Source organism: Oculina patagonica, chromosome 10, assembly GCF_052425735.1.
Source record: "Oculina patagonica isolate OP01 chromosome 10, crgOcupat, whole genome shotgun sequence".
In the NCBI taxonomy this organism is placed as follows: Eukaryota; Metazoa; Cnidaria; class Anthozoa; order Scleractinia; family Oculinidae; genus Oculina; species Oculina patagonica.
In genome coordinates this window covers 18,896,896-18,912,014 of record NC_135767.1, presented here as the reverse complement: position 1 = coordinate 18,912,014, position 15,119 = coordinate 18,896,896, and the positions used below count along the sequence as shown (strand labels likewise).

The following is a 15,119-nucleotide window of genomic DNA, read 5'->3' as shown; positions in this document are numbered from 1 at the left end:
AGGTTCTTGTATTTGGGGGTAGTTATTGGTAATTTAGGCTAAGTAGGTTCTTAATAAGGTTCTTAATTTCTAAGCAGGAGCCATAGTTTTTGATTGTACGAGAAGAAAAAAAATGGGTTTGGTCCTTCATTATGCAGCATTTATTCATAACTGTATTGCTTCAAGCCTCATGCAAGGTCCAAAGAAGACAATTACAGTCTATGTGAATCTGTCTTTTCTTTATTTGTAAATACAGTTTGGGATGTTCTGTTAAAAATGTTCATAAAAATTTTCTATAACCCACATATAAGAACCTGCTGAAATTTGCTTGGCTAAACAGGTTCTTATATTTTGGGGTATTAAAATGGCAAATTTCTGCCAGCAGGTTCTTAAACCGCTAGGTTCTTACACGCGGGTGTTTACTGTATGACAGGTAAGTGTATTGCCCAAGAACACAACAATAACCCCGGTCAGGGCTCGAACCCGGACAGCCGATCGCATCCAAACAGGAACTTGGATTGCATGTATGGCCTCGCTTCTGACACAGGTGCGTGTGGAGTCGGTCGTGGCGGAAAAGGAAAAAGGCAGCGCAGAACCATGATTAATTTGCCGCCAATTTCACCAACAAGGTATACAGCTCTAATGATTTTATGCAAATAATTACTGACCCTTCTAAAATCAGTTTTGTTCTCTCCCTGCAATATATCGACGAATGCAGCCATGAACCAAAACATCAGTGTGGAAGCGAGTGAAATTGTCGGTGTAATGCAGAAAGAGAAAAATAGGGTTTTGGGAGGGTCAATAATTGTAATAGAGAGAATAAGGAGCGATAAGGAGCGATAATTACTGAGGCTCACAGCATTATTGGGTATATTGTAGGCGGCTGAGGCCTGCGGCCTATGATTATTACTGAGTAAACAAATGCTTCACGTGCAACATGAGCTTCACTGAAAGTTTTCATCCTTATAAAAAGCGAACTAGCTGTATAAACCCCATCCTCTTCCCCAGGGCCACGCGTATTTTTTAAAATGACATGACGTAGTTTCGCCGACCACGTGACCAAAAGAAACGGAGGCACTGGGAACGAGAATGTATAAACCCAAAATGATATAAAGTAGCATGTCCTCGCAAAGTCTTCTTTTCCAGTTCTTTTCCTCTACGCGAATCTTATCCACAGTCCTATCAGCGCGAACATCAACACAACTGTCATGATTCGCAAAAGCCATTTCAGCCAGGGCTCTTCAACCGGGAACTGAACCACAGGGAGGAAAATGCGCTCTGTTTTCTCCTCAGGGTGAAACACTGCCATAGATGCAGATGGAGTATCAGGCAGGTTTGATTCAGTTTCGCCTACAAACGATGAAAAAAAAACAAATTGAACATCTGCCTCGTCCCTAGGCGCCAGTCGGTTAAGGTGGGAAGGCGGGAAAACAGGGAGCGCGGGGATAGATGGTTAGGGAGCGATCCCACAACGCAAAGCGCACCGCGAACGACTAAGGAGCGACGCCCGGGTACGAGGCAGATAGAACATAGCGTTTTTGCGGACTAGTCCTAAGGGGTCCACTTGATATCGTGGACGAGCACGAAGAACACCGAGGAACTGACGATCATCAAGAAAGTTCCGAAGATTGTCGAATATCACCCGATGACCCGAAGATGGTCTACTGACCTCTTTACTACTTCCGATAACGCACCAAATAAGGTAACGACAAATGTAGGTTATTGACCAAATGTAGCCAAAATGGCGGAGTACATTGGTGAAAGAGAAAAACGAGACCGATATTGAGCCTTCTTGAACGAACAATAGTCAATACAGCATTTATGTTCTTAATGTGGAATAAAGAACACAATTTGTCTTTCGGGACATAACGGGAAATCCCGAGTGGGCAACATCTTGCATCCTCGGGCTGCCGATCAAAGCGTAGGGTTTGATTAATCTTTTTCTTCTCGCCGGGCTACCCGTATAATAATAACAGTTATTAGAGAGATTAAGCATGACGTTTATTTTACCCGCGAACGGCAAAACTTCAACTTCTGCCGTTTACCGTTTGGCTTTCTTACGCGGAAATGGGAAGTGTTGTGTTTGTACTTGTCGTGAATGTGGGATTTCCTCCCTATTTTTATGAGAAATTAATTTTAGAATTCGATAAAAAAGGTAAAAAAATGGAAGGCAAGCTCGCGTTTGCCTTTAACCGTATAAACATGTGTATAACGTCATGCTTAATCTCTCTAGTAAATACCTCAATTCATAGCGCTAAACCTTACTTACAAAAGTACGGGTGGAAGTCTATAAACAATGTTGTAGACTTCCGGTATGTTTTCCTTACCCTTCATCTGTATGTCTCCCTTTTCAGTTTTCTCAATGTTTTCTTTCTCAACGCTCTCGCCAATCGCTCCGTGTGAGAGTGGAGGGTCATTAATGGTGGGCCAAGTCAAGCTACCGAGCTCGTCTCGTGGAATTCTCTTGGTGAAAAAGCTAACCACTACCATTGTTAATACACTGATGGTGAACAGAATATTCGCTGAAATACAGAAAAAAAAATAACGCATTTTTTAATTGTTTACTTTTTTGCGTTTCCGTTACTCGTAAAGTTTTAACTGTAGTTTTAAGACGGAATCCATCAGGAAATCGAGTAGACTGCAAAACAGTCGTATCTTTTGCGAACGCGCTCGGTGTTGAAACGAGAGCGAGAGGTCTGGAGCCAATGTCAAAACTATGGGTAAGACTGGGGAGAGACGCTAGACGATCGGCGCTTCGCGCCTTCGATAAGCACTTTTTCCAACGACTAAGAGAAAAAACGACTGTTTTGCAGTCTAGAAATCGAGTAATATTAATTTTAGTTGGACAAATATCGAGTACCAGAATAGTTTAAATCCTATTGCTCTATTTTCTACCCTTTTTAAAAGGTAAAGATGTAACACCAACAACAATTTCTAATTAGAGCCTAAGAAAAATATTTTAAAGTTCACAAAAATTAATTATAACCATCTAAACCATAGGTAAAATCTTACGGGTAGTAATTTTGTAAAATCGCCTTTTAAGCGATTCAGTGGAATTCAGTTGAACTTCGAAATTTGTTTTCGATGTTTGGTGTTGTTAGAAATGATTTTTTTTATAAGATATTTGAAACAGTAACACAGAAGTTTGCAAAAAGATGTTAATAATTTGGTACATAATTTTGTCCAATTAATACTCGAAGTCCTGACCAGTTCCTCTTACCATCCCTTCTATTTCCCTTGCCCGTTTTTGACAAGCCGCCATTTTGAATAGTCGAGTGAAGCCTGGGGAGAAAACAAACTACCCATAATACCCGAGGGCTCGGGCAGGGGCCAGTTATTGGTGGTACCTATTTGTGATGGGATAGGATGAACGCTTTTTGAGGTCACCCGCGCCAGTGGCTACAGTACGTAATTAACCTATTATCAAAATAATTTGATGGTTTCAATAACTGCTTACAATAATACATGAAATGTAGCTTGGCAAATCCAGGGCGTGTATCCTCCTCGCCGCAATGTGGTGGTGAGTACACATTCTCGACAATAAACTTGATAATTCCCATAGTAAACCCGACCAGAAGTCCAGCTACTGCTCCGTGTTCCGTGAGTCCAGTCCACAGGATTCCCAAAAGGAACATTGACGAGATTGAAGGCGCCAGATATGACTGGATATTCTGGAGGTAGACAAATAGTTGGCTTCCGGCAAAACCTGAAAATAGGTTTCAAACAGATCGTATTAACATTGTACACTCAGAACTCGACCGCGGTCAAACGATAGAAATATGTAAAAAACATTAAACGTACTTCAAAGATAACGCTTTAATTTTCACTGTTCAAACTTCGATGGTTAACTAAATTTTTTGGAGCTTTTCTAAAAATGTTCTACGTGTTTGAAAACAGGTAAATACGGACTTGTCGGCGCCATTTGTCAAAGTATTCGGTTCGAATACTTTGACGTTTAAAAAGTAAAAATACTCGCTTATTCGAGGGAATGGAAATATATTTACAATAAGCAAATATTTTATCTATCCTTGCTCATACGTGCTCTTTAATATGAACGAAATTCCCCGAAATAGAAAGAAAAGTTGCCTGAGACGTTTGACCCGGCCCGGTGAAACTCAAAACAAACCTCGCGCTTTGCAAACTGGACCAACGGCAGGAATGCAAAGAAAAAATAATGTCTCCTGATGCGCTACTTTGGGATTGCTGATCAAATGATAATTTACTTTCATCTCATATCCAACGAGAGCAAGTGGAATAAAAACAAGAGCAGAATATCTGTAAATCTTTCTAAGACGATTTTGGTCGACCATGTTTGTCGGGCATGGTGTAATAACGGCTGATATCTTATGGCCGCTAAGCCAATCTAAACTTTGGAAATACATTATCCCAATGCTCAATTTTTTTTAACAATCAACGATGGACCATGATAGCTAGCGCGAGCGTTGCATTGCCCTTGCAAGGGAAATTATTATTTTATTGTTTTTTTTTTTTCTGCTAAGCCAACAATCATCCAATAAACCAGAATAAACTGGAGTAATTATACAATGTCTAATATGCTTTAAACAGTGCTGATCACCTTTAACGACAGGCAGCCACAACAAACTGATGCCAACAAGAAGAGCCACGACCAGTCGGCCAACAATAATTCGTTCTCGATCTCGGGCCTGTTTAAGAAAAAATAAAGCAATAATGTTTATAACAGATATTTCCTTAAACATCAAACAGTGATCAAAGTTTTGAATCTAAACAACTGGAGGCCACAGGGCTTTTATTTTCACGAATTCTTCTCATGAGCTCGAGCCGCCTGTTCAAGACAAAATTGGCATATGCACTTTACTTGATACCTATCAGTCAAATAAAACTGATATCTGGACACGAGTCGATGGACTTCAGTCAAACAAAAATGTTATAGCTATGCCATATTCACACAAGACCGCAGTCTTGTTTCCAAAGCCCGCGTCTTCCTTGACCAGAGGAAAACGCATTTCCAGACCACTGGTCAAGGGGTTCGCAGGCTCTGGGAACGAAATCGACAAGACTGGTATACCTATCTTATTCGATGTCTATCAGTCAATAAAAGCTGATATCTTTACCTGAGGTCTGAGTCGCAGCCATACATCAACAGTAAAGATAGTGGCACTGCTGTTAAATGCGGAGCTCAGTGAGGACATGACCGCTGCCATCATAACGGCCATCATCAGACCGACCAAGCCAGTGGGAAGGATGTTCAGCACCAGTCTACAAAAGGGTGAAAAGGTAAAGTCTGACTACGAGCCAAGTGTCTCATCAGGCCAGAGCTTATCCCGGTTTTAGTAGCGTGAAGCGACTAGCGGGAGTATTTCTACTTCTTCTAGATGGGATATTAGTCCATTGCCTGGTACCCCCAGCATAAAATTCGCCGGTACTCATTAATATACCTAGGTGAAGAGAGGCACTATGAGGGTAAAGAGTCTTGCCCAAGAACAAAACACAACGACCCAGGCCAGGGCTTGAACCCGGACCACTCGATCCGGAGTCCAGCATACTAACCATTAGACAACAAACGCCTCTCAGTCTACAAAAAGAAATGATTACAATTTGATCACATCATGCACACGCCGATTGATTCTGTAGTCATTTTGCGTGAATCTATGGACTCGGGTAGCATCTTTCGCAATGTCTCACATGAGTGGCTCGCTACCTTTCAAGAGAACAATAGAACAAACAACAGGAACAATTAATGCCCCTAGCCCCCAAAACAATAACAACTGCTACAATAGAGGACCAGTAGAATTACAAGCTTACGAGAGCTGCCACACTACTGAATCTATGACAGTAATCAGACGTATCTGGCTTTATTTTGTAGGCTTCATTTAAAAAAAAATAGTGCCGGCATAAGGAATGGCCGCTTCTTGTTAAAGTTGAGTTATTGTCCCAACATTGTAGTGAACCCCATTAGGGACGTTTCGTGGAATAGCGAAGCGCGCTAGTAACGTCACGACTCAGACAAGACTCAGACAAACAAACCGGAATAGCGAACGGTTTTCCTAAAAATTTTTCTAAAAAAGTCGGTGTTCTTAAAACACCTTTCATAAACGAAAACCTTGCCTAGATTCCTTCTATTTCTCTCAGAACACGCTGATGTTTCCAGAGATTCGTGGGAATATATTCATTTGCATTCTATTTTTAAACCTCGCGCGCTTCGCTATTCGGCTGCGACACAATTTTTTTCAGAGGTGAGCTCGTAGATCTTAAGATGTTGACAGGACATGGTGTTAGCTAAAACTTACTTTGGGTAGGCGTTGTTAGTGCAGCCCCATTTGTTATCACAGGCCGCCTTACAGCTCTCAGGGTCTGGACACGCAATGGAGTCAGGAAACAGAACTCGACTGATCATGCCTGGCATTACCATGACGAACATGGGAAGAATTTTTAAAAATCCTGCAAAAATCGTCCCTGCTCTGGCTTGAATGTGGTTCTTGGCTCCCAGGGCGCGCTGGACAAGGACCTGAAATTGGGACCAAACTTTGTGGACAAAAACCAACAAGAATAACAACAAACGCATTCACCCCATTATTATTCAACAAATTGTGTCGATGCCAACACGTATGTGATCAGGAAATTATTGTTATTCGTCATCCGTACATAACACATATCCTGCGATGCCCGTAGGTTGCGAAAATTCGTCCAAAGTCTTGTAAAGCGCTGCATAACCAAGTATTTTTAGCAGTGAAATAGTTTTCGTGGACAATTTTTTTAAATAGTTATCAATAATCGTACTCAATCTTGCGGAATATCTTCTGATTTTAGCCCACTCAGCCTTCAGCCTCTTATCGGATGATAGATCGTCTGAAAGATTTTGCAGGATAATTGTTTTAACCAAGAAAAAAAAACGTGGACGTGCATGTTGCCATGCCTACGTTCAAATACCGAGAGAGGTAATTCTTTTTATTTTGCCTTTACAGAGACGTGCCGCCCGATAGGGGATGGTTTCAGCGTCTATATATATACAGTTTCTCCTCATGCGAGCAATTCATTTGGCAAATTGAATTTTGCCAAAAAAAATGATTTACCTGATCAGTGCAAAAGTACCACACCGATGTGATGAACAGAGACGTCCACAATCCCAACCAGGGGTAGTCAGGGTCATCTAGTGGTCGCACCAGGTTACCCCAGTAAGGAGTCAACTTGAAGCAGTTATCTTGGTTGCTGCTGTGATTCGAGGCTGTGGATGTCACGGTGCTTAGAACAGCTGCTGCTGTCGTGACATTACTGACTGCTGCTGTTGGTGCAGCTGTAGTTGCAGCTGTAGTGATGGATTTACCCATAGACGCGCCGTATTTTTCCCACAAACCGTCCATTCCACCAACTTTAGAAAAGCCTGTTATGAGAGAGAAAATTTTATCCAAGGATAAGTGGGAATGCTCCTAAAGATTTAAATCGTAACTTTAATATAAAAAAGGTAGATCATTACCCCCTTCCCTTTAAATTTCTCCACAGTGTTAGCCACAGACTTTGGTTATTCCTTTTAGCTATTCCAAAAATAGCACGATTTTCAAAGACTTGTTGTACGTGGTATATCAACTGGTGACTAACGTGACACAGTTCGAGAGCGCAGTCGCTTTACTTTTTCAGAGGCATGCGGAGCTTGGATTGCATTTACCAAGGTATCTAACTGAGGAACCTTCTTTAAGTAAACGTTGATCGCCAAGATTATTAAAGAAAACACAAATGGGAAAATTTGGCTAGCAAAAAGATCCAAATGTTTTAGCTTAAATCAAAAAGGAAGTGCAAAATATTTTCCTTTCATTCTAATTTTATACTATAGATTTCAAAGTGCGCATTCTTGATCTTTTACAGCTGTTGTCCTCCGAAAAACGTGGACTCTACAAATAACGGCTCTTCTTTCTCCGACTTTAGTTAACTTCACTTACTCATTATAGCGACAACAATGGCACCGATAATCATTATGGTGCACTGCAACACATCCGTGAAGAATACAGCTGTTAAACCACCTGCAAGTGCAAAACGAAAGAAGTTTGGCTAACATGAATGTTCATTTGACTGCCGATAATATGCTCAGTACAGTGCAAAACGTTTTACTCGAGTTAATATTAAAATAACGGAGGTTCTACATCTGCAGAAACATAGAAGCATCAAACCAGAAGAACGAACTTCGTGTTGATTGGTTTTTAATTTAATATTGTAATTTAATTCCCCTCCCCCCCCCCCCCCCGATCAATTGCAAGAGCCAAAAGAAATAACCTTACTGATGACGTTACATGAGGTCTTATTCGTCCAGTGGCGAGACAAGGACTGATGATGATGATGATGATGATAATAGCTACGATGACGTAACTCTACATCGATACATGTAGTGCCTCTGATTGGTTGTTGCTCAGTTTTGAAAATTGTAGTATCTCTGATTGGCTGTTACGTGCAAGTAACAGCCAATCAGAGATACTACAAGGATCTCTATAGAGCTACGTCATTAGAATTGGTATTTTTCGGGTTAAATCACAGACGTCTCTTGAGGGGAGGGGCGGGGGAGGGACTTGAACGTGCGAGAAGGTTGTCTATTTACTCAGCAGGCTTTAGTCCCATAGACTTACCCAAGACAGTGTAAACAGCTGTGATAGCCAAAACACAAGCAGCGGAGATGTAAATATTCCAACCGACAGCTTCATACAGAAATACGCTGCCCGCATAGATATCAACCTGTAACCGAAAAGAAAACATGTTTCGAAAAAACATCAACTGTAGCCGGTTGCTCGAGACAGAACATCGTTAAGTTTGTTTCTTTAATAAGGATTTCACATTTTTTTAATCGGAATTATTCAGTTATATTGCTTTCACGGTACGGTATAGCTTTCTTCAATAAGCGATCGGTTTCTAGTTCCTCTTTTCTTATATCTTTTTTACTTTCGTCTTCCCGATTAAAAAGCTTATCCCTTTGCCTTACGAGTCCTTTGTTGCTTATTCATTCCCCCAGTCAGTGTTTTTTTGTGTTTTTAGCCTTGAGGCTTATTCTTTGATGTCCAACGCTAAATAAAATCCACCCTTTCTTTTTATCTAAACTCATACAAGGTTTTGATTTATTACTCACAGAAATCTTGGTGAGGACATACGAGATAAGAGCCACTGCTGTCAAACATGTCCTGATCTTTGTGCTGTGGAATCGTTTTAGCAAGTATTCTGGAGTCGTGTATACCTAAAGGAATTAAAACAGTTACTAGTGATATATAGTGAGGAGAAAGTCGAGTTTCCATTTTCTTGTCCAAAAAATACAAGTGGCGAGGAAAAGTCACTGAGTAACATGCAATTACGGCAATTAAGATGTACCACTCTGATATTCTAGACCATTTTAGCTCCAGTTTACAACATTATACTAGACTTAACGCCAAAAATCCCTGCTCTACCCCAGAGTTGCTATTCTCCAGAAAAACTACATAGCTCATATATAGGACACCCCTCTGTAACAGACCTGGTGAAACCCGACCTGGTGGGTTATTTTGCCCTCCCTGGTGGAAATTTGACCTCCCTGGTCCCTGGTGAATATCTGAAAATTCCCTGGTCAATTTTATTTCTCCCTGGTGAAGAATTTTGTTTACCTGGTCAGGAAAAATAAACCAAAATCTTTCTGCTGGCTTTAATAAACAGAAGAAAACGACGCCCGGCAAAAAGATAATTTAATAATTGACTATAACTTGATGTAAATATAGCAAAAGGTAATTGTTAACTTTTTTCTATTGTTTTTGTCGCTTGTTCCGTTGTCAAGCACACCACTGAAGAGACAAAACAGATCTGTTTCCTTTTCTGTACGTAATACGAGCTTGTGAATGATTCAGAGCGATTTGAACAGCGCGCGCGGCCCAAAACAAATGTGTGGAAGTATTTTTGACCCGGCTTTCTACAGCGTTTTATCGAATAACTACGCAGAGGATAATCAGGTTGACCGAAATAATTCTTGGTGAGTATTAAACGGCCTTTTTTTCGTCAATTTAGTAGCCTTGAGCAGTTTGAGAGGCGTTTGATGTAAAAAATATCGTGTTAAACTTTGCAGCCCGCCAGCACAATGTGATGTAAAAAATACGCAAGTTATTCAAGTACATTCAAGATCATTCAAGTGGCGTATGACGGTAAATTTTAATTAAGCTGCCTCAAATTGTAACTACTGTCTAAATATTACTTTGTGTAGCTTTCGCCTGCATGAAACTATTGATGCCGATGACTGCAGTCATTAAAACGTATTTGTAATTGCTCGCTTAATCCGAAAAAAAGAGACAATTTATTCGACCTGTAAAAGATATAAGCAAACGGTTTTCTATTTTGACGTCTTTATGCTATAACCTACTGAAAATGGATCAACGAATAGGGGCCGGCATTTTTAACATTTTGCAATTTTAATGGTAAACGGACCGTTTAAATTTAGGCGCGCCCGTGCGAGACAACCTCTGGATCTGTCTCTTGGTGCTAGGCTAGGCTCTTTTGATAATACATATTTATGTCATTTACCTTCTGGAAAAGTAATTAAACTTGTAGTCAAATTAGCAGGGCTTGAGAGACGTTCAAACTAGGGACTAGGGAGTCGAGAAAATGATCCCGCGAAACGTTCTCCCAATTTGTTTTTGAAACATATCGAATATCTGTCTGAATATCCTTCAACACGCGGTTTAGGAATTTAAGTCGTAAATGTATGTTTTGGTGGTGTAATCCGTCAAGCGCAAGGTTGGTTGCCTGGTGAAGCGCGTTCCCCTTCCAAAAATAAGGAGCTTTGATTTTAACTGAAAAGGACTAGAAATAATCGTGTTTTTTAAGTTTACTTTAAGCTGCCTAGTTGCCTATGAAACTCCCTTCAAAACGCACAAAATGTGATTTCGGCCTGTCTAATTTTCAAAATTTCCCGGGGAGGCATGCCCCCCTGGACCCCCAGTAGTAGCTTACATCTTCGGCATTCACACGGTTGCATCTTTCAGATCTTTGGCGCTCTGAAGAACCGTCGTTTTAAATCCTGCCTACAGGCCTGCTAAGAACTGTAAAAGTAACATGCATCTAAAGGAATCATTTTAAGGCGACAACGTCAGTCCATCGCCTTATATCATAAGGCGGTCGGCGGAATTTGTTCTTCTATTCGTCATCGCTTCTGCATGCATTGCGTGCCGTGTATGATCTCTGATGGACAAAAACGTGCGAGAATTTCAGAGGATTTCAGGAATATAACACGACTGTTTCAAGTCCAAGTGCAAACTGACAGTGTCAATAGTATGATTATACTCATTGGCTCATTGTGACAATGATTTGCTAAATTTGACCCATTGCGGATCTAGTGGCTGTAATGCACTGTTCGATACAAAGAACGCTCGGCGATCGCAAAACGGCCCGTTTGCCGTATAACGCGAAAGCCTAAAAGGACTTGTTTTAAGAGAAATTAAGTCCGATGCCTTTATTCGATTCTGTTTTTCCTTTGCCACTTTTCTCCGTCTAAGAGCAGGATACAAAGAGTATATTACTTCAGTTGTTTACGTACAATGCGAAAAAACGACGGTGTCATCTACAGCCGTTAGGCGACATCGGTGCGGAAAATTGTGCACAATTACCCCGCTAAGTTTATTGCATACAAAAAGTAAGTAATCAACCTGGTGGATTTTTTACTTCCCTGGTCGATTTTGGTTGAAAACCTGGTGGAAAATCAGGTGTCACCAGGTCTGTTACAGAGGGGTGTTATAGGGTACCCACGCGCAATAATCCAACATTTTGTATTGTACTGTGCACTTACCCGCGCCTTTAGATAAATTGGCACAAAAACCCATCCAAGAAGGAGTAAGATAAAAGGTGCCTAAACATAATCAAAGGAAAAAGATCAATGGGTAGCAATATGCTATTGTGTAAGTTTTTTTTTCAGTATTGACATTTCGTTGGTTAAGTATTAGTTTTAAGTTCACATACATGTAGGACACTGGTAAATTTGCCTCACCTGCCATTCATACGACCCTACACCAATCCCTGTAGCCGCTCCAGACCCAGCCAACCCAATGAAGTGCTCACTGCCGATGTTGCTGACAAATAGGCTGGGTCCAACCTTGAAAAATTAACACAGAGAAAAAATATCAACTGCTTCGAATTCGATAACAGAGGTAACAGATGTTAACAGAGCAAGCCTCAAGAGCATTTTGGAGACATCAAGGTCGATTCTTGATCGAGTACAGTGGATGAGCTCAACATTATCATGTCTTGGACAGCGAAGTTGCTTAGCCACCTTTCATTGCATTTCCTAGTTGTGGCATTCAAAGAATTTTCGCATTATTTTCTCAATGTACAGTTAGTCTCAAACCGACTGGGCTGTGCTTTCTTCGATCATTGTCAATTGCTCGTGTGTTTGCGCGGCGAGCAAAGAAAATAACTGCAAAGGAGGAGGTTGGTAAAAGCTTGTCGCAAGCTTCCATTGTTAGAGTAAGTTCCGTTTCTGTTTAAACATGAGAGTTTCTCTCAAAAAGGGCCATGGTCACCAAACAGGGCAGTCTCCCTGGAAGCCATTATTTGGGTTGTCACGCGCACGCAACAGCTGATAGCCCACTTAATCTAGTGTTGCGTGACACCCAAATTGGGACTCAGGGTTGATTGACGGTTTTTCAGGAGCGGGGGTTCGAAAAAATCGGCGCTTCGCTCCTTTCTCTTGTTTCCCGCTACAAAAAGAGAGTCGTAACCTTGGCAGGCGTTTATGGAAAGTTTTCGTATCTGAAAGCCTTTATCCTGCGTTAAGATAAAACATTTATTCCGGCATGAGGTACATGGACCTACCGCCCACCACATCATGGATCTTCCGGCCAAGAAAAACGTTTCTGCCGTCTCAGCTTTTCCCCTTTGTTGTCTGAACTTGGTCTGGAAAAGATTTCATACACAGACAAAATGAGTATCGCGGTACTGTAACGTATATGCCACACTTTACTTGGAGGTAATTAGTGAGTAGATAAACTAAGTAAGGCGCTCGTTGATCGTTGGTGCCGGCTTAACTGCAATCTCCCTGAAGCATGACTAATCGAAACGACAAGGGGGGGTGAGGAGTATTGTAACACCCCCAACAGTTCGCCGGTATCCCGATTCATTCTCCTGGATTGAGAGGGGCACTGTGGGAGTAAAGCGTCCTCTGGTTTGGAGAGAGGACTTCCATGCAAAAGGGACTAGGATATATCCATGCTTGTCGTGTTTTGGTGTTCAGGACAGAACTCCAACATTCTGAGCCGGTCAACGTCTAGTTTAGGGTTGCACATGAAGAAATAATAATAATAAAAAAAAAACACCGTCTTTTTTTTGACGTCAAGACCGATCAGGCATGATAAAAATTGGTATCTTTTAGGGGTCAAAAAGGCTTTAGCAACTCCCAGATTGGTCTCCTTAATTTAGGGCTTAAATTCAAATTTGAATTTTCCTACGAACTTGAGCTTCCCCGTCCCCTTCATATGACGGAGTTCCCTTCGAATTCACCCTTCCCCGAAAGTGTCTTGCCCAAGAAGACGACGAAATGATCTTGGTCAGTGCTCTACCCCAGTTCGCTCTATCAAATTCAAGGAGCTTACCATTAGGACACCGAGCCCCCCTAATCACAGACAACAGATCCGATTAAAGGTTAAGCTCATTAATAGGAATGTAGACAGAGGAAATCTTGGCCCGTAGGACAACAACTAAATGTGTATTTAAGGAGCCTAAAATTATTGTCTTAATTTGCAGTGGAACGTAAATCGTGGTGTAACAACGTGAACTACGCTTTGATGGTCCCCATCACGAGTTCTTTTTCTTTTTTTTCTATTCCTTGCAACGTCTTTTTTCATTCTTTTTTACCCATTTCTTCATTAATCACGATAAATATGAAATAGCAATAATTCTAACTTGCAAATGCACATATAAAAGGATCGTGGCTCTGGGGACAAGAATGATGTTTTACCAAAATTTAGTTTACTTTTGCAATCATATAGTTTAACGCTAGCGCTTCTGTGGCTATGGCAACTGGACTGCTATGCACGCTAGGTGCGGTGCAAGAGAGATTTACCGCTCGTTGAATAATAAAAACAGTGACTGTGAATAATGTGACTACAAGCAAGCTAATACCTATTGTCTGTTACACCTCGCCAAGGTTACTATGGCCCCCACTATTGAAATTGGTTCGAATTAAATGGTCAGTTTACTTACTTAAATAAACATTTGATTTGCTTTAAAAAGGTCGGTTACATATTTTGAAAACCAACATGCTCTGCTAGGCTTTGATTTAAATGCTTTAAATGACTTATTGACAACTAGCAAAGAAGAATTTAATCATCAATTCAGCAACTGATTCATTGCGATTATCAATTTAGCTCCTTGGTTACATGCTTCTTGGTTCATTCACATGCGGACATCTGAGACAAAGTGCTGATAAAAAAGGATAGAAATTTTGAAAGATCTGAAAAGCTTTCATTTTTATGCCCTATTACAAAGCATTAAATTTTTAAAAAAAATTATTTCGCGTTCGCAGACCTTTTAGCATAAGTTAGAACTACACTGTAGCTTAGAACAAAAGTTAAGCGAGCTAAAAACGTTTTATTATTTTATCAGATAACCGTCGCAAACGAACAACAGACATGAGATTGGCGAAGAATTGTATTACGAGCTGCTTAAAATACCTCGTTGTCCATGCACGGAACTGGCATCTTTACCTTAGGTGCAAAATGTTCTCTATAAGGAAGCTCTAGCACAGAATATGGCATTATGAGCTTTCAATTAACTATAAAATAGCTTTCTTAACACGGAGAAAAGCAGTCATTAACCGTCCTGACCGGTGATATTACCGTACATACCCATAGTCCCACAAGAATACAGGCAACGAAGTAAAATGCTATTATCACCCAATCCACGGCTTTTAAAGGTTTTCTGTCTTCTTCGAACACCATGGTCGTCTTTGGGTTGCTATAGCGTCCAGCGAATGTTTGAATACAAGGAAATATCAGGGGCGATTGCAAGAGGATTTGGTCTGTGACTCTTTCAAAGTGTTTGATTGTCACGCGAAATGAAAATAGCCAAGCGGTGTTAATCGAATTATGCTAGAGACAATAGAAGAAAGATTGCGTGACGAACCCTGCGTTGGAAGTCGAGGGAGGCGCAACTCAGAACTCTCGAAACTTGTTTTTGTC

The 15,119-nt window shown here is 40.9% G+C and overlaps 1 protein-coding gene across 1 annotated transcript; it reads right to left on the bottom strand.

The window, feature by feature from the left end:
- Window positions 1-199: 199 nt before the first annotated feature.
- LOC144629015 (sodium/mannose cotransporter SLC5A10-like) lies at window positions 200-14,983 on the bottom strand. The gene is made up of 15 exons (XM_078487159.1): window positions 14,787-14,983; window positions 12,757-12,837; window positions 11,933-12,037; window positions 11,735-11,794; window positions 9,065-9,169; window positions 8,571-8,676; window positions 7,893-7,973; window positions 7,032-7,339; window positions 6,249-6,466; window positions 5,073-5,217; window positions 4,556-4,643; window positions 3,437-3,685; window positions 2,307-2,501; window positions 1,065-1,329; window positions 200-956 (listed from the first exon to the last, which is right to left on the bottom strand). The coding sequence occupies exons 1-14, from the start codon at window positions 14,877-14,879 to the stop codon at window positions 1,136-1,138; spliced, it is 2,028 nt and encodes a 675-aa protein (XP_078343285.1). The 5' UTR covers window positions 14,880-14,983; the 3' UTR covers window positions 200-956; window positions 1,065-1,135.
- Window positions 14,984-15,119: the final 136 nt, after the last annotated feature.